The sequence below is a fragment of the Filicampus tigris genome, chromosome 4 (assembly GCF_054856515.1).
Source record: "Filicampus tigris isolate MCC_2025a chromosome 4, RoL_Ftig_1.0, whole genome shotgun sequence".
NCBI lineage: Eukaryota > Metazoa > Chordata > Actinopteri > Syngnathiformes > Syngnathidae > Filicampus > Filicampus tigris.
In genome coordinates, this window is record NC_141220.1 from 23168112 (window position 1) to 23191826 (window position 23715).

A 23715-nucleotide genomic window follows, 5' to 3' on the forward strand; every position below is an offset into this window, starting at 1 on the left:
CGACTAAAAATGACATCACAACCGCTCACAACGACCAATCACGGCTCAGATTCAGAAAACAGGTCAGCCGTGATTGGTCGTTGTGAGCAGTTGTGATGTCATTTTCAGTCGACAGAAGACAAAATGCTGTGCCACTGTTGATTGTCTCCCTGCTGAGACCAGTTGTAGCACGCACACACCACTTTATAGAAATGCTTAGGAAATGACTGAGAATTTGCTTATCACTTTGGAAAAAAATGATTAATTGTTTACACATACCCCTGAACTGTGCTATACAATGACGACATGAGAATCAAATGTCTTGTATATGAGAGATGATAGATGGAGAAAAAATGGATTGGTCTTCAGTGGATTGGTGGAATAGAATGGCCTTCCTTGTGAGATTCCACCGTGTGGATAAATAAAGCCGCACGTCGCCGGACGAGTGCTAATCGCAGCATTAATCTGTGCCGGCTGCCAGCCAGAGCACAGTCAAGTCGATGTGGCGGGAGGTCGCTCGGGTATGCATGAGTGAGGAGACGTGTTTATCGTTTTATAAACGCACGCCATGTAACACCTTGGCGGTTGACGGGAGGATGGAGGTGATGGCGCTGCCGGGGAATTTCTCCTGGCTCGGTCTCTTCCTCTGGTGCTAATTTTGATGAAGTCATCACAGATGATTGACTGAAAAAAAGGTTGGCACGTCTCAGATTTCTATCTATGAAGTGCAAATGGAAGTCTTTGCACTCTATTTGGAAGGAATGCGTCCAGTCAGTATGGAATTGCCAATGTGGGGTTTTTGACTGTAAACATATTTGCATGTATTTTTTTATTTTTTATTATTATTTTCTCGTGGTAGGCTTAAGGAGGGTCTGAAAACTGCTGGCATTGAATGAGTCTGAAGTAGAGTAACAACATATTTGTTCTATATTACTTGCTACACCCGCCACTGACAGAGAATTAAACCCAAGTCAGGCGAGTAGTTGGGAGCGTACATTTGCCAATATGGACCAGGAGACTTGACTTTCTCCATGCTTTCCATTCATTGATTCCATAAGCAAGGCGTCATCATTTGCAGGGTGTTCTGTCCTCTATGGGGCCTTTGTCACTGGAATTGCTGACTTTGCACTTCCCCAAGGGATCGCAAGTTTACACAATTGCCATGATGTGCTTGTGTATTTGTGTGTGTGTGTGTGTGTGTGTGTGTGTGTGTGTGGCAGCCTTTGTTGTTTTGTCTTTGGTGTCAGAAGCTTTTAACTTGATTGAACCACGCTTTTACACCAAGCACACTATCCTGATAAAACTTCAGCTCGCCGCGCACCTGAGTCGAGTTCAATTTTGTACTTTTATGTAATACTGTACCTGTAGCCAGCTTGTTTTGCATGGTGTTACAATTGGCTTTGGAGGAGGGAAGAAGATGCTGCTCTTATGGGTGCAGAGTCTGGAAAAAGAGTGCTGCATTTTGTAATTGTGCGCTAGCTGAAGGGTTGAGCTTAGCGGTATGCATACCAGTGGCGGGTAGTGAGTTTCGGACCAGTATAAAAGTGCAGTTAAAGAGATGAAGTGCCGCACGCAGACATGTTCGAGAAAGTGGTTCTTTACTATAAAACCGTCTTGAACCAAAGCTTTACGACCAGCTATGAGAGCTAGCGTGCCTACAATGAGTGAAATAAACACTACAGATTCGCTAACCAAGACAGATAACATGGCTAACTAGCATTGCTAGCATCAGTTAGTTTCCACTCTGAGGTTGCTTCACAAAGCGGAGAAGAGCAGAGAAGTAGCTACTCATTTTCTGAGAAATAAGTATGTTTACTGTCATACTACATTTGGATTTTATTTATTAAAATATGTGTAGATTCTTTTTTTTTCTTTTTATGTTACTACTACGTAATTTCTCAACTCAATTCAACTTTCTCTGTCGAGCACTATAAAACAACACAGCTTTGCACAAAGTGCTTTACATAAAGTGAAAATCAGACGTATAAAACCAGAAACTTAAAACAATAACTTAAGAGTATAAAAACAGCAAACACAATAAAATGCTAAAACAATACAGAGTCTCACACTGAGTCAAAAGCCAAAGAATATAAATATGATTTAAAACGAGTTTTAGAGAGCGGACTTTCCTAACATTTAATGGGAGCTCATTCCAAATGGAGGGACCGGCAACGGAGAAAACTTGATCCTCTCCCTAGTCCTCGACACCTCCGAACATTTCAAGATAATACCTTTTTGAGCTGTAACTGCAATACTGTGAAACCACGGTAATGATCGGATAGTCCGATGTGTTTTCACGTTATACTTTGTTTAACGCTTGTAGGAGGGTTAAAACTATTGTGGGCCCGAAACATATCCACCACGATAAAGAGCGGCTTCACTGTAAATTTGAAGGATGTATTCGTATTATGTGTGTGCAGTATAATGAGCCATGAGGCCACTTGTAAGCTTCGGCGTTCCTTTTGTTCACAGGGGGGGTTGTTGACAAGGACCTGCGGCACTACCTCAACCTTCGCTTCTCCAAAGGCTCCGTGGACCACGACCACCAGCAGATCATCCGAGACAACCTGTACCTGCGTACCGTTCCCTGTGAGTCTTCCTCCTCCTCTTCCTCAGCATCCACGCCATCTGTGCAATTGTCTCGTTTATGGCCTTTTTATCGCTCACTTAGATAGACCACCCCGAAACCTACCTCCCCCTCCCCGCCTGCCCATTTCATTTCTTTTTCTCTGTTTGAGTTTCCCTGCTTGCCGCCCTCAGGATGCGTTGCGCTCCTTCTCCATTTGTTTTTTTTGTTTTTTTTGTGTGTGTGTTTTTATTTTGCACGTTACACACAGGCTCTTTCTCACAGTCTCTCGCCGCCTAGCGCGCCTTCCGTCGCCATCGTCCGGCTGCCGAGCTTTCAGCCTGAGGTTTCCATGGCAACCAGCCTCTTGTCTCGAGGCTTCTGTTGCATCGGCGCCCCCCCTCCCTTTCAGCTAACACAGACACACGCACACACACACACCCACACGTATATACAAAGATAAGGAAACGTCACTCAGTTGGCACCATGATCTTGATGAGTGTTTTATGTTTACACACACACACACACACAATAAGGCTGCGTTGCATTGTAGGCATTCACTTTTTTTTTTTGGTGTGTTCCCCCTGCACCTTTTTGGAGGGCGATGTCATTGTTGTCAGCGCGCAGCAGCTTGTGAATTAGCTTCAAGGCTGAAGCAGCTCCCCGGCATGACTCTGCAGACTACTAAACACGTTATATTCCCATTTAACGTGTCACGTGTACATGTTGTGCATGCAAAAAGGCTCGATGGAGAAGGAGCTTGAATGCCGGCGCGCAAGCATTGCAGAAGTTCTCCTGTCTATTTTGATTGGGCTGCATGTTGGATTTGTTTGTTGTCTTGAAGTCAACCATATTCTCAATTTGCTTTCCAATATTGCTTTCAATTGAATGATGAACTGCAGTGTTTTTAAATTAGAGCTGCAAAAATTGTTGGAGGTTTTTGTTTTGGGTTATGAATAATGTCATACTTTTGCAACAATAAGGGCTATTACAAGTGGGGGGGAAAATCCACAATTCATCAGAATTGAGGATAAAGCGGCTCAGATAATGGATGGATGGATATTTGTAATTTTGCAATTAAATTTAAATTTTACCAGGAAACAATATCCATAATTTTATAAGCAAACTGTAATTTTACTAGAATAAACTCATTATTTTTCAATCATAAAATCAGAATTTAATGAGGAAAAAAATCCATAATTTTCACGGGGGAATATCGTAATTTCACGAGAATATGTCATAAACCTAGGAAACTATAAATTTACAAGACTAAAGCAATAATTTCGCAAGAATAAACTCGGTATTGCATTAGAAAAAAACAATGATATTTTTTACAAAGTAGCATGCCTTAATTCTACAAGAATAAAGTAGTAATTGTGCAATGATAATATCTAAATTTTCAGTGAATCAAATCCATGATTTTACGGGAACATTGCAATTTTATGAGCATGCAGTCATGCATTTTTCAAGAATAAAATCAGAGTTAAAATTAGAGAGGAAAAAGACATAATTTCACAGGGGAAAAAGTTTTCGGAATTTGTTGATTAAAAAGTCATAATTTTAGAGCAATGTTATTCTTTTATGAGGATAAAGTCATACATTTTTCAAAAATAAAATCTGAGTTTTATGAGGAAAAATATTTTCCAGGCAAAAAATTACAAGAACAGTCAAGAATAATATAAGTGCAAAAATGGTGCATGCTGCCGTAGGTAGGAACCTTTCCCAAACGAGCCCCAATCGAAAGCAACTATCCTAGACAGCCTGCCGACGCTTAATTGTGAAGTCGTTTTTTTTTTTTGCCTGTCTAATGTGGGCGGTGCCTGGTGTCGAAGTGTAATGATGATGTCGAGCGTGGAAAAGGGGGTGCGATTTTCATGTTCATTTTACGCGTGTACTGTGCTGTAAAATTCATGCGGGACATTAACATCTGTTTAAAAAGGAAAGGAATATAAAATGGCACACCTTCTGTTTCCGACTAGTTAATTCAACAAAGTGAAATAGCTACACCTGCACACTTTTATGAGATACAATACAAAAGCTTCAGCATAAATTCTGCTTTTACAAAGATGACAAGGATTATGTGGCCATGAACATTATATCCTTTTGTGGATTTTTTCTTCAATTGCGATACAGTGCACACCCGTTTATTGTGAGGGATATGTTCCAGACCCACTTCAAAATGTTCAATGTTCAATCAAAAATGTACTTTATAATGACATGTTCTATGCGCCTCCACTAGTCTAAACACGGTATTCTGATTAATATTGCATTTGTGGAATATAGCAGTTTAGCAGAAAAGTCTGCCCATTTTTATTTATCTTGTCTTGTCACTTGCTGTCGACTGAAAATGACATCACAGTAACCAAGGGCTCAGCTAGCGAACGTCACACGACCCCAAAAACAGGTGAGCTCTGACAGTTGTAACATGAGCCCTTAGGGACTGTGATGTCATTTTCAGTCGACAGTACAAGTCCGTACATGTTCCACAAGCGCGATATTAATCACAATACCGTGTTTAGTGGGCGCGCATAGAACACATGATTGTAAAGAACTTTTGACTTGGCTTCCACTTTAAGCCTTTCCCCTCTGTCACATTCGTTTTGTAAATGACGGCAAATTTCAAGTCCGACCGTTTGAACCTTGGCTTTTTCGCCATTTTTCAATTAAAAAAAAGCCATGTCTGACTATGGAAAAACTTCCCCCTCCGTGTGATGTGCGGGTACAGTCGTGACATCCCCGTAATTAAATGCCTATCATTTAACAAAGCTCATACAGTGTAATGGAAGATTAGCTCGCAGGCGTCCTGCGCCACACTTTGATTCACATGCTGAATATTTAATTGGCTTCTTAAACATGTCATGTCTCACTCGTTCTGACGTACGACCTTTTGCTGGGACAGCAGGGGGCCACGTACGGCCTACTCCATTCTTTCATCGAGCCCGCTGAGCATTTGCACATTATAAAGATATCCTGTCATTTTTGTTACCTTCATTGAGATGTTTTATTCTTATATTAGTTAATTAAAATGTATTTAATCTTTCTTTATTTCACTGAGGGGTGGGCTAATTTATCGATTTTTCAGTTGCTTGCATCAAAGGCACAGACGAGCTAATGTTAGCTAGCAGGCTCACCGTTGTGTTTTGCTAAATTACTCAAGGACAGGAACCAATCATTTTAGATTGACCTGTGAGAAAATGTATTCCGCAAAGCCAACGGCAGTCTTGTGATCGCTGTACAACTTTTGGAAGTTACGAGCTACTTCTTCGCAATTCACTAATGCGAAGGGCTGTCAGTTTGATATACACTTCTGAAATAAGAAATGTGTTCAAATGACTTTTAATAATGCTATAATTTGGCTCTGACCTATTTAATCGGCTGATATCAGCTCTTGTAAAATGGTCAATAATCGGCAAAAAAATGTTTTTTTAAAAATTGTTTTTATTTATTTATTATTTTTGTACATATTAAACACACTTCAAAATAGAAGAAAAATCTGCCAATTTTTTGCTGATTTTGTCTTCCACTGGATGACTGAAGGTACATAATTAACCTGTATATACAATTTTTGTGGATCATTTTTCTAAGTGGTTGCAGTGATTTTTTTTTTTTTTATATATAAGTAACTGAAAGTGTTCACATTTTCAATTGATCACTACTACAACATTCCCACAAAATCGCAATTATCCTATCACCCTTGAGCTATTTTTAGAATAGCTCACAGTTGGTGACCCCTGACGTAAACCATTTGTGGAGTGTCTGGCGGTGCAACCCAAAACACAACAAACTTTTGTCATCATTTTCAAGTCAGCGGGAGTCAATCACTTTCTGCTAACCCGGTCAGTGGTACCCTCGCGCCTGCTGTTTACAAACATTCAGAAAATATCTATAGAAAATGGATGAATGGACCTGTTTCCGCCGCTGCATAATGTGTGTTGTTAGGTAAGCGTGCTGCTCAACCTTCACGTGCAGAGGCGGCGGCGGCGGCGGCCTGCGGGCCGCTTTGTTGTGTTGCTTGGGAGCGATTGTGAAAATCCGTTTTTCCTCCACGAGTCCGCACTGCTCTGACCGCCGCTCTGTCAGTGTGCGTCTGTCAGCCTGATGAGCAGACGCCATTCTGCATCATAACATGCTGTCACGCTGAAGGACGTGGGAGGAATTGTATGCGTGTGTGTTTGCGTGTACTCAAACTGCTGCGAGGCTCACATTCAGGCATCAACAGCTTCCTGTTACATCACACGACTCATTGTTGCTATGTTTGTATGGTATGTTTTATTGTACTGTATATGACCCTTTAAGTACACGCTCACCACACAGTTACTGTAAGCAGTGATTCTCAAATTGTAGTACAATCACTGCCCCTGTACAGTTAAGAACTGTTTCTTTTGAAAGACCCCATAAAGGCACACGCTCATACGAATACTGCAGTCTACCTGATGATACGAATGATCCTGTCTATGAACAATTCAGGTTACGCACAAAATTTTTATCGAAGAATTACCTCTCTTTACATGCTATTTTTGTTTTACGAACACTTGGCATGGACAAGCCGATGGATGTTGTGCTTCTTGTGCCACGTAACCATCATTGGCTCCGTGCTTAACGCATTGCTGTAAAGTGAAAATTAGTTGGATGAAGTGTATTTTGTAAAATATACAACAAAAACACCAATTTTGTTAAAGGAACATATGTGACCCGGTTAAGGGATGATTACAGCGTCCATCCTTTTTAAAAAAAAAACCTTTCGTCCTCTGTCCCCAAAATGGGCATCCGTCCGGGACGGACAGATGGACCGTTCCGTCCATGGGACGGAATGCCAATTTTTACACCTCTACTTTCACTCCATCACATATGCGAGAAGCAGACACATTTTTTTTTCAATGAGCACGCAAGTAGGTCTTGCTTGCACAGTCAACTTTTGTTAAAGGCCATTTTGTCACTTCTGTCGATTGAAAATGACATCACAACTGCTCAGGGCTCAGGTAACGACCAATCACAGCTGACCTGTTTCCTGAAGCTGAGCCGTGATTGGTCGTAACCTGAGCCCTGAGTAGTTGTGATGTCATTTTTAGTGGACAGAAATGACAAAATGGCCGCCACCTCAGATGGTGATTTTGCTGCTTAACTCTTATTCCAAAAACGCAATAGTCATCAGAATGCCGTGTTTCAACTAGTGGGCCTGCTGGGAACATGTTCCTGAAAAAAATATGTTTGGGTTGATTTCTGCTTTAAAGTAATTGTGCAACTCTTTGTCTGTCTGCGTGACTGTATCATATTGCACCCTGGTGGCTATTTCGCATACACCAAAAGGAGCCACAATGAATTCATCATGATGCACTACTCTTAATTTTTCACATTGTTTTATTATGGTATGCTCTTAATAAGTACAATGTTATAAGAGTTCGATTCTACCTGTTAAAAACGTGTTACAACAATTTTTGGGGAGTTTTATTTTATTTATTTTTTTTAGGGTGGGCTGGAACTTATTAATGACATTTCCATTATGACATTTCAAAGGGGAAAACGATTTGAGGTGAGTGTTTTGAGTTACGGAATAAATAACACTCATATTTCAAGGCACCACTATGTGCGTCTTGGCTGAATGAAAGTTGGCAGACACTGCCAGAGCAGGATTGTTTTTTTTTGTTGTTTTTTTTTTAGGGGATGTAAACGGTGATCAGGTGTTAGGGCCTAGGGAGGGAGGATGGTAAAAGAAGCAAGGGCGGTCGGTGCTGGTGGATGAGCGAGGAGGCGAGATGGAGGGATGAGTAAAGCGGAGATGTGTGGAGAAGCACGGCGGACGCGTAGCCAATGGGGGTAGATTCGAGGGAGCCTCATAAGTCATTCCCCTGGAGAACCATCTCCCCTCAGCCTGCGCGTGGGGGAATCAGTAAAAGGTCTATAAATAGCTGCAACAGTGAGCCGCACGTTTTCCCTTCCTCAGATAGCCTATAAATACATGCAGCTTGTCACTTTACATCTGGACGCATATTGGACCCTCGCTGACAGGGAATCCTCCCCGTGGAGAGGAGGAGAACGAGGAGGAGGTGAAGGTGGTGGAGATGAAGATGTTGCCTGGTAACGTGGCTTGGGTGCTGATAGAGGCTGCAAGTGGTGTCAAGCAAAACAGGTGATGGCAAGGCGAGGGAAACGACACCTTTAACGTCTGGTGCTCGCGGGGTATTTTTTTAATGCCGAGTTAGTAATGTGCTGGAGAGCGCTTTCAAATCCATGTTTACAAAATGGCTTCGACGGGTTGCTGCTCCCACATGCAGAGCCGCTAAGCAGCTCAAATAGCTCTGAATAAACGCTATGTGTCAAAATGTTGTTTTTAACGTGTTGTTTGTCATGACTAAAAGTCCACTGGCTTGAATACACATTGTATGAATGACTGCACGCACAAATATAATGACTCAATAGGGAGATGCATTACAGTGGCACCTTGACTTATGAGTTTAATTCGTTCTGTGACCAAGCTCTTAACTTGGACTGTACGGTTTAAAAAAAAATAAAATAATAAAATAAAAAAAGTGACACTGTGATTTCATTTTCAGTTGACAGAAGTGACAAAATGGCCACCCCCAGAGATGGCTAAAAACGGGTGGATTAACACTTATTCCACAAACGCAATATTTATCAGAATGCCTTTTTTCAACTAGTGGGCCATAAAACATATTCTTGACAAAAAATGTTTGGGTTGACTTCCGCTTTAAATCTACCGGCTAGGATCAAACCTGAAGCAAACGCAAGCGACCCTGGGGAAAAATACGGCATGTATGTGCTTATTTATCGTTATGGATGTGGTGTCCTCGAGTACACTAAATCGCCACTGAAAACACGTCTATCCTTCCTCAAACCAGATGTCTGTTGTAGGATCAAGACTGACCTGTAAGAGACAGCAAAGAGTTGTAATAGAAGAAGCTAGGCTAACTGTTAGCTTGTCTTGGCACTGTAATTATATGACAATGACAAACTCTCCTTGTCCTTTTTATTGTGGTGAATGACACTTTATGCACAGCCAGTTGCTCCTCAATTTATGTCCAAAAACAGCCACAAGCATGTGTCATCGCTAATATTAAAACGTTTTAACATTTATGATTGTCAGTCCCGAGGAGAGAAGATAGGAACAAACATTCTTAACGCACAGCACACCACGGGATTATCGTTTAAGAAAATCTTTTAGTGACAGACGATAATCGGGCCTCTACTGACTTTGATCGCAGGTGATGCAAAATGTTAAAAGTTTGTGTACCCTGCGTAAACTTTTTAACAGGATGTGTGCGCACATTTACAGTATGTGAAGCCATAAAACAAATGAACTGTTAAGTGTGGTTAGAAACTCCGCGGAGAGTAATTTCAGGCCAGCGCTGTATCCAAAAAACTGTATGAGACCAACTGTTTTTACATGGAAAGGTCTGCAGTGATATCTCATAAGTGAGGCTCCAAAATGTTATTAGAAGCATTGCTCATGACTGATTGTAAAAAAAAAACAAAAAAAAACCTGAAGCGTGTAAGGCCAATATTCTATCGGGAGATATCAAGGCTTTAGTTGCTACATCCTAGACTAAGCATCGCCAAGTCATGGAAATACAGGACCGATAAATGTGACCGCAGTTTAAAACAGTGTGAGAGAAAAACAACCACCGTGGAAAAAGAAGATTTTCTTTTTTCATTTAGAAACTTTTCCAAACCTTTAATCGACGTCATCGTGTGTATAATACTCGCTACTCATAGAAGCGCTCCGATTCTGTGCACTGATACTGAACAGATGACGACACTTTTAGGTGACTGCATATTATTCTGAACAAAATGGATGATGAACTCCATTCGAGATGCGACAAAAGTGGCTGCCACACGGCAAGCAGCAAGTTTAGCCGTATCTTGTCGCTCGCTCTGCAAAGCGCTGAACATTCCGTCACGGCGCCGTGGCAGGGAGGGTGATGGTTAGCGAGCATGTCGAGTAAACAAGTAGTGCCCGCTGGTGTTCAGACTGAGACACTAGACTATTTAAATGAAATGTATGGTGTCACTGTTCGAAAAACGTGCATTTGGATGTTAAAATGTAAGGAATGAAAAGCTGCTACTCCAAACAGTGGTATCTTCGAGTGAAACTTATGCTAGGTTCAATAAAAACTTGCTTTCGTTGTTGACTGCCTGGGAGAAACCACACGGTTCTACGTCTAATGAGGTGTGAAGAGTTATCGAAGATGGACATTTTGATGTGTGTATGCAAGTTGTTGGGTGGTTGAAACCTCATTTACAAATGACCTGGCCCAGCTGTCCTTTGGAAAAATCAAATGTAGCCCCTGAGAATAAAACATTTCCAACCCGTGCTTTAAACAGTGTGTTAAAAAGCGATGCTAATAGGAGCTGCAGGAGGTGATCATTCCCTTAAAGTTCATCACCACCACGAGCCTTTCATTCTGTCTGCAAAGACAAATGCATCAAGTCATTAACCTACAAAACCTTTTAACTTTTTTTTTAAATTTTTTTTTTTACGGTGTTGTTTATAGAGTACGTAAAGTTTGCAGAAAAAGAATGAGGAAAATAAAAGCGGTAATCATCCTATAGTACTGCATTGTATTGTGTATCTAATTTAGTTTCTTCCAAATTTCAGGACAGTTTGTTTAAGGGTGAATGACAATGAACCCCCATATATCGCCAAGGATACATCCCAGACCAATCTGCAGTTGTAGAAAATCCAGATCATATTACAAAAGAAAAAACTTTTAACGACCCATTTCGCCGCCTTCCCCGTCTGCGTGTGTGCCTTAGTGTGATTGCTGCTTCCCTGAACGATCCCCGATGGCGTCTTTAGTTTCTTCAAGTGACTGCGAGTGGGCCTCAGACATACATTTCGTATGCAAGGTGTTTTGATGTTGAATTGGAATGATGAGGACAGGTCTAATTGTGTGTGGGAGAGCGTGAGGTTATGATTGTGTATCTGTCTGAATTAGGAATGTTATAATATCCATGTCGCGATACAATAATATCACGATATGAACCTCACTATACGATGATTATCACGATATTGTGGGGAGGTTTGGTGATGCATAAAAAGCTCACTATACTGTATAAAAGCTCATATTTAAAAAAAAAAAAAATCACAATATTCTGTTTTTGTACATAATAACATCATTCACAAAGAAATAGGCTTTGCCAGTCATGAGCACCTATTGGCGATTAGCGTGGGTCTTAAACATAGGCGGCATCAAATTAAACTGCACTAATAAACTAACCACCAGAGGGTGCTGGAACTGCACACTTGGAAAACAACTTGGGCTTTTAACAGAGTTGCTGCTATTAATATCGTGACATGACGACGACGTTATATCGCGGCAATTTTGATATCGCAATATCACGATATTTCCGGTATTGTGACATCACTAGTTTGAATGCTACAAAAAAACTCGAAGGCGATGGGCTAGCAAGGTCTTCTCTGCTGGCCTAAACATGACCAGAAGCACTGACCTACATTTGAAGAGCTCAAACGCAAAAGCACGCATCTACTTTTTTTTTGTGAATTGAGAACATTTTTGGTTTTTTTCCCAAGTTAAAGATAGCTTTCTATATGTAGGTTATTAAAAATAGTTATATATTAAATAGCTCAGTGAGTGTACCAGCATGCAACATAATAATACAGTAGGTTCATGGCTGTGCGTTTGTGATCTTAGACCAGCTAATTAGGAATAAGAAAAAAGTATTCTTCATACTAACTAGTACAAGTTTTGGAAGCGTTCAAATTGAAATGAAGATATCTCGAGAGGTAACAGATTAAATGATAAATTATATTACATTTTGCTGAACTTTCTCGTCAATTTCAGTAAAAGTGTTTAGATGAATCACTTGTTAGATGATAATCCTCAAGAAGGACATTAACTTCATCATCTCAGGAAAATAGGAGAACCCTCTCAAATTTGCACTTTTTGATTGATGAGAAACATTAATATTCAAACTCTTTTTTGCTATATAGCAGGCTAGCATAAGCTGACAGATAAATGTAACTGATTTAAAAATCACTTCAAAGTAGTAGCCTAAATTACATAACTCACCTTTTGTCAAATGTAACCAAAGTGGGGGATGGAGTGGAGTAGGGGGACATGTTGGTTGTGTATATCTTGGACCCCAAATGGCTAGATCCGGCCCTGCGCTGGGCCAGTGACTTGGAAAGCCAGCTGACATACCCATAGTGTGATTAGTGGCTCGTGGATGATTGAAGAAGCCAGTTAGTAACCACGAGAACTACTATTTGGTGCAGAGGCACAAGCTCACACAGGAACGGGGCTCTCCCCGGTCGGTTTCGAGAGACCCACCGAAGCTGCTGAGCTGCCCGCATGCAGCGAGGTGCGAAGGACGAAGGGAAAACTAAAGACCTCGGTAGCAGCAGCCACTCTGATTTTTTTTTTTTTTTAAATATTCGGAACAAGCACGACATGTTATGGGCATAACGAGTTAGCATTTCCGTAACATTTGGCAGCTCTGCATTTTGCCACATAAATGCCCTTTCGCAATTTTGCGTTAATGTGTTTGATTGAAGCATAAAATGCAAATTTTGACTGGCAAACTGCGATGCGAAAACCCTTATTTCGAGTCTTGGAAATGAAAAGGAGCAGAGGGAAGAAAAAATATCTTGATTTTGGCCCCCCTTTTTACAGAAAAAAACATTTACATTTCACAATCAAATTTCCCTTTAGCCATCTGGGAATTTTACAAAAAATTTGCGGTCCGTTTATTTCCTTCCGCCTACAGCCGGGGTACCCTTCCTACCCTTAAGTTGGGGCACTCTTAAGTCAAGGCACCTCTGTATTTTTATAGAATGAGCGAATGCCATAATATGTACAGCATGTGTTTTCCGTGCACTGATTATTCTGTTTCTGTGTTTAATTTTAATGGGCTGAGTTGATAAATTAATAATGGTGCTACACATTGTGGTATGTGCGTTCATTATGTGTGTGTTAGTGTTTTTGTGTGTGTGCGTGGTGTACATCATTCCTCAGGGAGTGGCTCCTTAAAGGGTGATTTGCCTGCCGGCAGAGTGTTGTTAAAGATGGCTGACACGCTTTGATGTGCTTGTGTGCTCCCTGCAGAGTGACTGGCTCTCTACGTCATTGTCGGTGGTTTGCGTACTAAAAGAAAATTGCAACAGGAATTATTACGTCTGTGCAATATTGAACATAAATGATCCTTTTGGGGTGTTAATTCCTTCCAGGCACCCCTGCAATTGTCAGTATTTATTAGCACTGAATGGATTCTTAGGTGAATTTGTTGATTGACAACCTTAATAAGGCCGAAAGAAAATATCTATGTGAAGCTATGTTAAAAATGCTGTAAGCCAGTCATAAAGATACAGCTCTTAATATTGCATAATGGGCATTCTTTCATTAATAATTCACTTACTAGTGAATTTATGTTGAATAATTAACTAGCATCAAGCTGAGAGAAATGTAGAGTAAGTCAAATGTAATTATCGAGGATCGTGAGAGAATTACAATTCCAAAAACCAATGTGGGCAGGACCCCAACTCCAACATATTAAATAATTGGTCTCAATCTAGGACCAACATTTTCCCGTAGTTATTAAGTCGTCAAGCACTTCAACTGACGTCAAACTAAGCTAATCATTCTTTTGAATGTAATTGCATGTCATGTTTTTCCACATAAATCGGCATATTTAAACATAAATGAAATATATTTATTTCAGAGTAAATTATGAAAGAACAAGACAGCAATGCATTAACTGCATGTTCAAAAATGGCACAAAAAATAAGAACGTAATTAAAATAAAAAAGAAAATATAAAAATGACAAGAAATCCATTGCACTTTTGTTTTTGCTGAAAGCTAACAAAACATTACAACAGAGTGAAACTAGCATTAAATAGCACATGCATTGTCCAAGCTGGGCCACCAACTATATAATACAAACGTAGATCATGTGAGGTCATCATAATTAGGCATATTTATGTGTCTGAAGTGTATAATAGGGCCTATTATTAGTGAATTGAGCAGAAATGCAAAAACTATGTATATAAAAAATAATTTTATAGCATAACATAATAAAATTAAATATCAAAATGAATATAAAATTACACATTATGTATACAAAATAGAATAGTGAAATGACAAATACTCCAGACTACCCAAATGGAAAAGTACATATACACATTAAATCAATTAAAGAAATCTTTTTAGTAAATAATCATTCTCAAGCTCAAGTAGGGGAAATTGGATCATTTCCCGTGCCGCAGGGAAATCCAGGTCCAAAAAGTCCACAGTTTGGCTTTAACCACAGGTGCTTCTACTCAACCGAGCTCGTTTACCTGCCGGTTGAGCAGAAGGAGTTAAGGTGAGTGAGGGTTGGAAAGCAGTGCTGTATGTGCTTTATGCTTGGTATCTAGCATTTCCTGTATTGCATTTGAGCTATTATCAAACTAATCGTGTTGCTTTTCAGTAAAACCGATAGTTTTGGGGCAACTTGTCACTGTCCGTGTCGCAGGTGTTGTTTGTAGTCACCTAGGTTGTCAAGCCCGTGGCGAGCCAGTTTGCAATATTTGGGATGTGATAGGCAGTCTGGCATTGCAGGTCCCTACAAATGAGACGCTTCTTGAGCTGCTGCTTCTTGTGTGATAGTTGAATTTTCAGTTTCATTTTGGCTGTGATCAATCGGTGGTCAATTCAGCTTTCAACCGAGCACGGTTCTTGTTGTTGATGTTTGGTTTTGCTGTCATGTGATTGGACTGGGGTGTGCAAACAGGATGTTATGTATTTCTACTTCATCTGAAAGATGGTATTAGTGAAGTGTAGGGAAAAAAATGAGTTGAGAAATTGGTGTTCAGATGAATCTTGGCCGATGCTGTTTACTTTCCGAGTTTGTGAGTTCCGATTATCTCCGTCCACAGATTGGCATCAGTGGCCAGTCGGGCATTGAAGTCACCCATGAGGACAATTTTATTGGACTTAGGGACTTGATGGGGCAGCATCAAAGCATTCATCCAGGTCATCTTTGATGTTGTTTTCTCGAATATACACCAACACCCACGCGCACACGCGCAGGGTGGGAAAGGGGCGTGCCAACCAATGTCATCCGGAGACACAGAAGGAAGTACACAACTTTTGTTTATGTGTGCTTTAAATCAGTTGTGTTTGTGGAATATGAGTTAATTAACAAAATCCAATTGTTTTTAGCCATCTCTGGGGGGGGCGGCCATTTTGTCACATCGCATGTAAACAGTTGACCTGAAATCTTTAATTGGAATTCTTTCGGATGCTATTCAGACTAGCATAACAAAAAGTCTCCTTCACTGATTAGTGTATGTACATTTGTCATATGAATTTAGGAAGCAACAGGACAAACATGCTGTACTCTTCCCCAGCAGCGACATCTTTATATTGGAGGAAATCAAATGCGACAAGGCCATATACTCACTGTATTTCTACTTGTTTTATAATATGCGTTGGCAGGAGCCTCTTTACTTGCACTTGTCTTTTACTGGATAACACAACATCTCCATAAAGACTTTAATGACTAGCTGTCCTCCACAAAGAGGTTCATAAGCCCCACTCAGTTGTTTTCCCACCAGCAGCTCGTAAAACAAGACACTGTGTCCTTTTTGATGTGACTGAACTGGCATGCTTTGCGGTCGTCTTCACACATACCGATAATCGAGCCCGGTTTGAGCATCCTCCCCTTTTGATCAAAGTCAGAAAAGGTTTGATTGCTGATGTCTGTAAAAGATTATGCTGTGCATTGTTACGCACGATGGGTAGATACTCTGAATTGCCACACACTGTTTGCCACACAACATTGCTTTTGTGTGGTTGCTGGTTTCACCAAAATTATCGGAGCTCAGGATTTCTTGAATGTAACTCAGTAACTCTTCGAATTCCATGACTTGCTCTCCCTTATTTTCCAGGTTGAAAGCCATCAGGCTCACCTGTTTTCTGAAGCTGAGACATAATTGGTCATTATCTGAGCCCTGAGCAACTTTGACGTCATCTTCAGTCGACAGACGTGACAAAATGGCCGCCCCCTGAGCTAGCTAAAAACGGGTGGATTTCTCATATTCCAATATTAATCAGAATGCCGTGTTTAGACTAGTGGGCCTGCATAGAACATATTCTGGAAAAAAAAATGTTTGGGTTGACTTCACCTTTAAATCCACAAAGTAGCAAAATGAGTAAAATAAACAGATATATTTAGAAAGTTTCTTTGCAATGGGTAAAAGGCCAAGTGACAATTCGACACAAGAGCCTATGGCCAAGAAGGAAAAGAAAGGTGCATTTTAGAGACAATATCAGAAGACTTACTTGAAATATGGATTCACGGTGACAAATGATTCTCACGCACAAACGAAGCCCGCTCTGCACAAAACGTGGCAAGCAGCTCTCTAATATTAGAGTCAAAGAAGCCTTCAAAACTGGTTCGTCAACAAAAGTAAGTGCCTTGGAAGAGGCATACTTGGGTGGCTGACCGCATTGCCAAGGCTGAAAAAGTAATTCACTATTGGTGAAAAAAACCACAAATATGGATTCGCATTTATTGTAGCATTGCATTTCCATCCCCGCACCCCACCGGGCGGTGAAAAGTTGCCGGTCCGCGAAGGACATAGACTTGTATGAACCGGTCCGCTGCAGAAAAAAGGTTGGGGACTACTGAGTTAAGGCGTCAGAAATCGGTATTTGTGTAATGAACCCTGCTTTAGAACTTTGCAGAGATGAAGCTGTTGATCACTGTTGATCCACATCGATGACAATAATATGCTGTTAGCACTTGGCTCTAAGATGTGTATTGACCGACCTCACATCTTTACCTCAGACTTTCTCTGACAATATCCGCAGTCCAGCCCAGTGTGTCATTTATACTAGAGAAGTGACACCCAGTGAGCCATAGATGACCCTTTTGGACCACTACCCATCTCCCGGCCTCCTACGCTGCCACCTGAGTGAAGGCTGCCGACTTAAACACGATGATATGAGTGACTTCCAGCTAACCAGGCATGAGCTCGAAAAGTTGTTGGAGTAATCGATTGATGCAGGGCACAGCATGTAGAAAAAGACCTGCCGTGATTAAAAATATCACCGCTCAAGCCAGTAGTGGTTGTATGTGGATCCAGTTACGATTATGAAAACTAGGAGTTGTTTAATATCTACAAAACCATAGCAGTACAAATGAAAGTTTTTCCGGCATAAACGACACAGATCCCCAAACCTTGTGTATAGTGGGAGGCTACCTTCACGCAGTAACAGTAGCACTGTTGTAAAAATTCAGTTTAAGTCATTCAATGCCAGACATTTTCAGACCCTCTTTAACCCTAACATTTGAAAAAATATATAAATAAATTCCTGGGATTGAATGGCTGGACTGTGAAAAGACGAGTGAATTCGTCAATGGCAGTGAATGAGTTAATCTGCTGGATCTGCTCAAGCAAAGTCACCACTGTCTTTGACTTGGAAGACTGTGGCACAAAATGTCTCTTTTTGGATGCAGTCATAATTCTCCACTGCTTATGTGTCCAGCTCGTTGCCATGGCATTAGCGGTTTGCCAACCGTGGCGCGTTGTCGTGGCAGCAGACGCTCCCGTCGAACCGTTGTCATGCTGCGAGTGTGCTTTGGAGTGTAAATAAGGAAGTGTGCGTTCTTGTGCTTTTGATTGCTCCTTTTGCTGCAGACCTGCTGTCACACTTCACATCTGCTGGTCGAGGGTGGAAGAAACAGGCGGGCCTGAGTGGCTTTTTTTTGGATGGGATCACAATGACATAAACAGGAAGTGAAGTCCATTCATTAGCCAGAGGCGAATGGTGCATTTGATACCAAGACCTGGGAACTTAACCCAATTTATTATAACTGGTAATAACAACACCACCACGTCACAATTATAGAAACCTCTGGATTGGCAAACCGTAGTGATGGTCCCCCTTTTTAAAAAGGAGTACCAGGGGGATCATACTACTCATCCTCCCTGGTAAAGTCTGTTCAGAGATGCTGGAGACTGGAGGGTCCGTCGAATTTTGGATTCAGGCGGAACAGTGTGTTATTTGTCCCGGCTGTGGAACAGTGGACCAGTGGACCACCCTCAGCAGGGTCCTCAAGGGTGCATGGGAGTGAACCCAATTAGTCTACATATGTTTTGTGGATTTGGAGAAGACGTTCGATCATGTCCCTCTGGGAGGTCTGCAGGAGGGTATGGGCCGTTTGGTCCCTGTACGAATGATGTCAGAGTTTGGTCTGCATTGCGGGCAGTAAGTCGGATTCATTTCCAGTGAGGGTTGGACTCCGCCAAGACCTTGTTCATAACCTTTATTGACAGAAACTCTTGGCACAATCAAGGCGTTGAGGGGGTCTGGTTTGGTGCCCTCATGTGGTATCATGTTCCTGATTCTTGCAGATGATGTGGTACTGTTGCCTTCATCAAGCCATGATCTCCAACTCTCACTCTCAGACAGGAAAAGGTTGGAGTGTCGTAGAATACTAGAATTTAGGTTGTATTGTAGGCCAATGCTCTTGATAGTGTGCAGGCCAGCAGAAAAGACCTTGCTGACTACCAACCATTAGTATTAGTATAAGAAAAAATGGGCATTCCGTCCCACGGACAGAACGGTCCGTCCGTCTGTCCAGGACTGATGGAATGTATGGACAGAAGTGCTTTACAAGGACGGACGGGGTCGGAGGACGATAATTTTCATGAATAAGGGCGGAGGGACGTGGACGGAAGGGTACCCAGGTCGCGGAGGGACGTGGACGGAAGGGTACCCAGGTCGCGGATGGAGGACGGAGGGCGGACCAGCAAAAAAGGGTAAAGCGCAAGTGATCTGGGGCTTATCCCAGCTGACTTTGGCTGACTTTGGGAACGAGGTGATGTACACCCAGGACTGGCCGGCGGCCAATATTAGGACACAGATAATCACCCACTCTGTCACATTCACACCTATAGACACATTCGGAGTCTCAGTGAAGCTGACATGAATGTTTTTGGAATATACAAGGAAGTTGAACTACTTGGAGAAACTGCTTGGGCTTAGACTCAAAGCCAGCACACCTCATGTACCGTATATGTTTAACCGCTAGGTCACCATGCAACCGTAAGTCGGATACACATCAATATTTTGCCCACGGCTATGAAACTATCCAAGCAACTGAATCCTCTGACCACCATCCCCCACACCTTTTATTATGATAATCAGTCCATCGATAGTCTATTTTTAGCATCACCCTCCTCGCTGCATCCCCTCACTGCTTCCTCCGTTCGCCAGCTTCCTGTCTTAATTATACAAACATTCCTCATGCATGAACATTTTGCACTGAGGAGGATGCGCTGCTGGCTGAACCAATGGTGCTCTCGGTCTTCAGTCTTCAGCTGGCCTTCTCTATTATTCAGGAAAGGTCTTTGTCCTGCCCCAAATCTGACGCCCTAGCTGAGTTATTTCAGTATGTCAGCTATTTTGGCTTCACTTCCAAATGGAATTTCCTTGTTCGGTTTTCTGCGTTCTATCTTATTCACACACATACACTCCCACCTGTTTTTTTTTCATTTGAATGTCCTCCCCTCCCCACTTCCACCCAACTGCTTATTATACAATTCGCCTGAGTGAGCTACCCAGTGGCAGGAAGTAGACAAGTACAAGTACTTTGTTGTTGTACTAAAGTAAAATTTTTCCATCGCTGTACATTATCTTATATAAAATCCCCCGGCCCCAAAATGTCTCTGTAGTACTGTATATGAGTTGAATCAGTTCTTCTGCCTTCACTCGAGCGTTTTATTACACACATCTGTCATTCTACACAAGTACAGCATGTGAGTACTTTGGCCACCTCTGACCAACTCACAGTGTCACCTCTAAGACTTTTGGCTAAGTCTTCCTTGGCAAGCGCCCAACTTTTTTCCTTTATTAGCTAGAGAATGACATTCTATCAATAGTCAGCTGCACTTTTAGCTCAGGTGTCTCTCCCGCGACAGTCTGCGGACATTTTTATGCAAGTCACTTGAAGGTCTGTATGGCAGCTTATGAGGTTTGTGCAAAAAAAAAAAGAAAAAAAAAAGGAAAAGTCCAAATTCAGTGAGCTGATTTGAGCCACTCAGCCGCAACGGCTCATCAATTATGAATTATAAACATTGCATTTGGGGTCTTTAGCTGGGAGTTTTTCAAGACAAGAAAAGAATAAATGTGATTGTTTTTTTGTTGACTCAGTGTGTTGTATCTGCACGCATATGAATAAGCAATTCAGCCAACTGTAATGGAAAGAAATGTTGAAGTTGGAATGTTACAGTAAAAAACGTTACTCTCGTAAAATTACTTTAAACTTACTTTATTCTAAAAATAGATTTTTTAAAAATTATTCTTGTAAAATTACAGCACTGTTGTAATTTTACAAATGTAGTCTTGTAAAATTGTTTAATATTATGAATACATTGTCATGCAAATCTAACTTTATTCTCATATTTTTATGATTATTTTTATCCTTTTAAAAATTCCTATCAGGGTCACATTTTCATAAAATTTCAATTTTATTCTAATAATATTACAAATGTATTCTTGTTTAATGACAACTTTATTCGAATATTACAACTTCTTTCTCGACTCCAGACTAAATACTTTTCGGTGGTGTAAAAACTTTAAGAGCCACATAGCATTAGCCAGTTAGCTTCAGAATTGTTGCAGCGGCTATTACAAACCACAGTGCCACTGAAGTTTCTCCCAACATCCTAATGGATTCAGGGTCCGGGATACTTGTTTAAAAATTAAGCATTTTCATTCAGAGTTGCATCCAAATGGTTTTTTTTTTTTTTCCACTTGGCCTTTGTCTTTCAATCTTGGTATGTCTGCGCAAAGAGTCAGTGGGAGGGGAGGCCATGGACGGGTCATCAGTATTCCGGCACTCTCTGCCTCCTGTGGTGTGGGCAGCAGAATAATTTGATTGTGATCGTCCAGATCGATAGCTGTGCCCGGCGGAAGGCAGTCTGCCGAGAAACACGTGTCCCCTTCAAGATGCATTTTTATTTTCTTCGGGGAACGCACTGAACTTTAATGTACTCAGCTCCATTGCACCGATATTACAGCGGCCTTCATAAAGACATTTTTATGTGGTGCAAAAAAAGAATAGCCGGGATGTGCAGCATGCAGGAAAAAATGCAAAAACATCTACTTGTGAAATGCGTTCCGTTTGTTTAATCTCCCTGAGGGTGAATTTGCGGCAACGGAAGAGTGACACAAACAAAACAGTTAGACATCAATAATGATGCTAAGCATGCTAATGTAGCGGCAGTTTTATCAGAACCAAATAACAAGAGGACTGCAGGCTTTGTGAAGGTTTAACGGTATGTCAGGCTCGTGATTTACCTCCGCTTGATCTGATTGGCCCAAATTGATGTGATATACAAAGCCTTCACCCTGTCACTCATCAGGCTTTCTTTTTTTTTTTTAAAGCTTGCCCGTTTCTAATTTGTTTTTCAGAGCTCTTTTACATGTGGATTTGTGACATGCTATTAGGTCAAATGCAGAATATTGCCTATCATTCTTGATGGATAGAGAAAAGTGTTTTGTACCATTATAACTATGCAACTAGGGTAACTACACCTACATGATGTTGTCCCAATAATTTTGTCCACATGAAACAGAAACGCGTGTGTTCGTGTTGCCGTGCCGTGGTGTGCTTTGATCACGTGTGGATTAGTGCTTGCTCAGTGGGTGCAAGAGTTATAATGTAAGAAGCAAGCACACTCACACACACACACACACACACACACACACACACACACACCAGAGGTGGCAAAAGTACAGAATGAACTCCTGAAATTAAGTTAAAGTAAAAAACTATAATAGCTGACATGTACTTGAGTACATTTTACTGTCTATTAGCTATAAACAAACCCCATTTTCCCAAAAATGCTATAAATATTATTTTTTTTGGACCAAAACAACTGAATGAAGAAGCTTCCTGTTGACCAATTTTAGTGATGAAGTATGGACTTTTTAATTGTTTTGCTTTTCACCATTGTTAGACAGAAAGGTAAATATAAAAGTAACAAACAGAATGCAGCTCTAATGGAGTAAAAAGTAACTATTTTCCTTATTTAAGAAACACGTTGAAAGATTGCTGCTGGTACTTTTTGGAGAGCTCGAATGAATTAATGACATTTACGATCATTTCAATAGGGGGGATGATTTGTGACGATACCAAAAAAGACCCCTTCTACTTAAAGCGGAAGTCAACCAAAACATATTTTTTTCAAGAATATGTTCTATGCAGACCCACTAGTTGAAACAAGACATTCTGATAAATATTGCCTTTGTGGAATATGAGTTAAGCAGCAAAATCCACCCCTTTTTAGCCATCTCTCGGGGCGGCCATTTTGTCACTTCTGTCCCCTGGAAATGACATCACAACTGCTCAGGGCTCAGGTAACGACCAATCACAGCTGTCCTGTTTTCTAAAGCTGAGCCGTGATTGGTCGTTACCTGAGCCCCGAGCGACTGATGTCATTTTCAGTCGACAGAAGTGACAAAATGGCCGCCCCCTTAGATGGCTAAAAAGGGGTGGATTTTGCTGCTTAACTCATATTCCACAAACGCAATATTAATCAGAATGTTGTGTTTAGACGAGTGGGTCTTTATAGAACATATTCTTGAAAAAAATGTGTTTGGATGGATTCCTTCTCTAAGAATATGAACAAAATAAGTATTTTGTGACTCCCCATCCCTGACACACACGCACACACGAACATACAAAGGGCATGATGTCTGCTCCATTACACCTGCACACAAACACACAGGATGCTACACACGCCAAACCTTGTGCCATCGGATCCACTTGGCTTTTCTTCTGACTTTGCACGCATAGCCCGACCCAGTGGACTCTCCGTGCTTTCATGTGGACTTCACTGGGCTTGAAGTGGACTTGGCCGAAGCGCAAACACAAGCACCTCATTAAGCCCAAAGCTGCCATTAAGGCCCATCACAGACCCCCGCTGATGGAGCTCTCCGGAGCGTTGGCAGCCTCTAATTGCTCCAAGCCGAAATGCCTCCACGTTACTGTTGTGTGCACAATATGTGCTGTGTCAGGAGCTTTGAATTCTGCTTGAAAAACAAATAAAAAGAAGTGCCCAGTTGATGAAGTCATTAGTGTTTCCTCGCTATATCGCGCATTAAAACGTTTTTTTTTTTTTTACCGGATACACGAA

General features: G+C 41.2%; 1 protein-coding gene across 6 annotated transcripts in view; it reads left to right on the forward strand.

The window, feature by feature from the left end:
* The window catches only part of magi2b (membrane associated guanylate kinase, WW and PDZ domain containing 2b), a 111947-nt gene that overhangs the window by 21170 nt on the left and 67062 nt on the right, over positions 1-23715 (forward strand). For all 6 annotated transcript variants that reach the window (XM_086027246.1, XM_086027248.1, XM_086027247.1 and 3 more), the window contains exon 2: positions 2452-2568. In XM_086027246.1, the coding sequence (XP_085883372.1) occupies positions 2452-2568 (117 nt within the window). The remainder of the gene's footprint in view (positions 1-2451; positions 2569-23715) is intronic.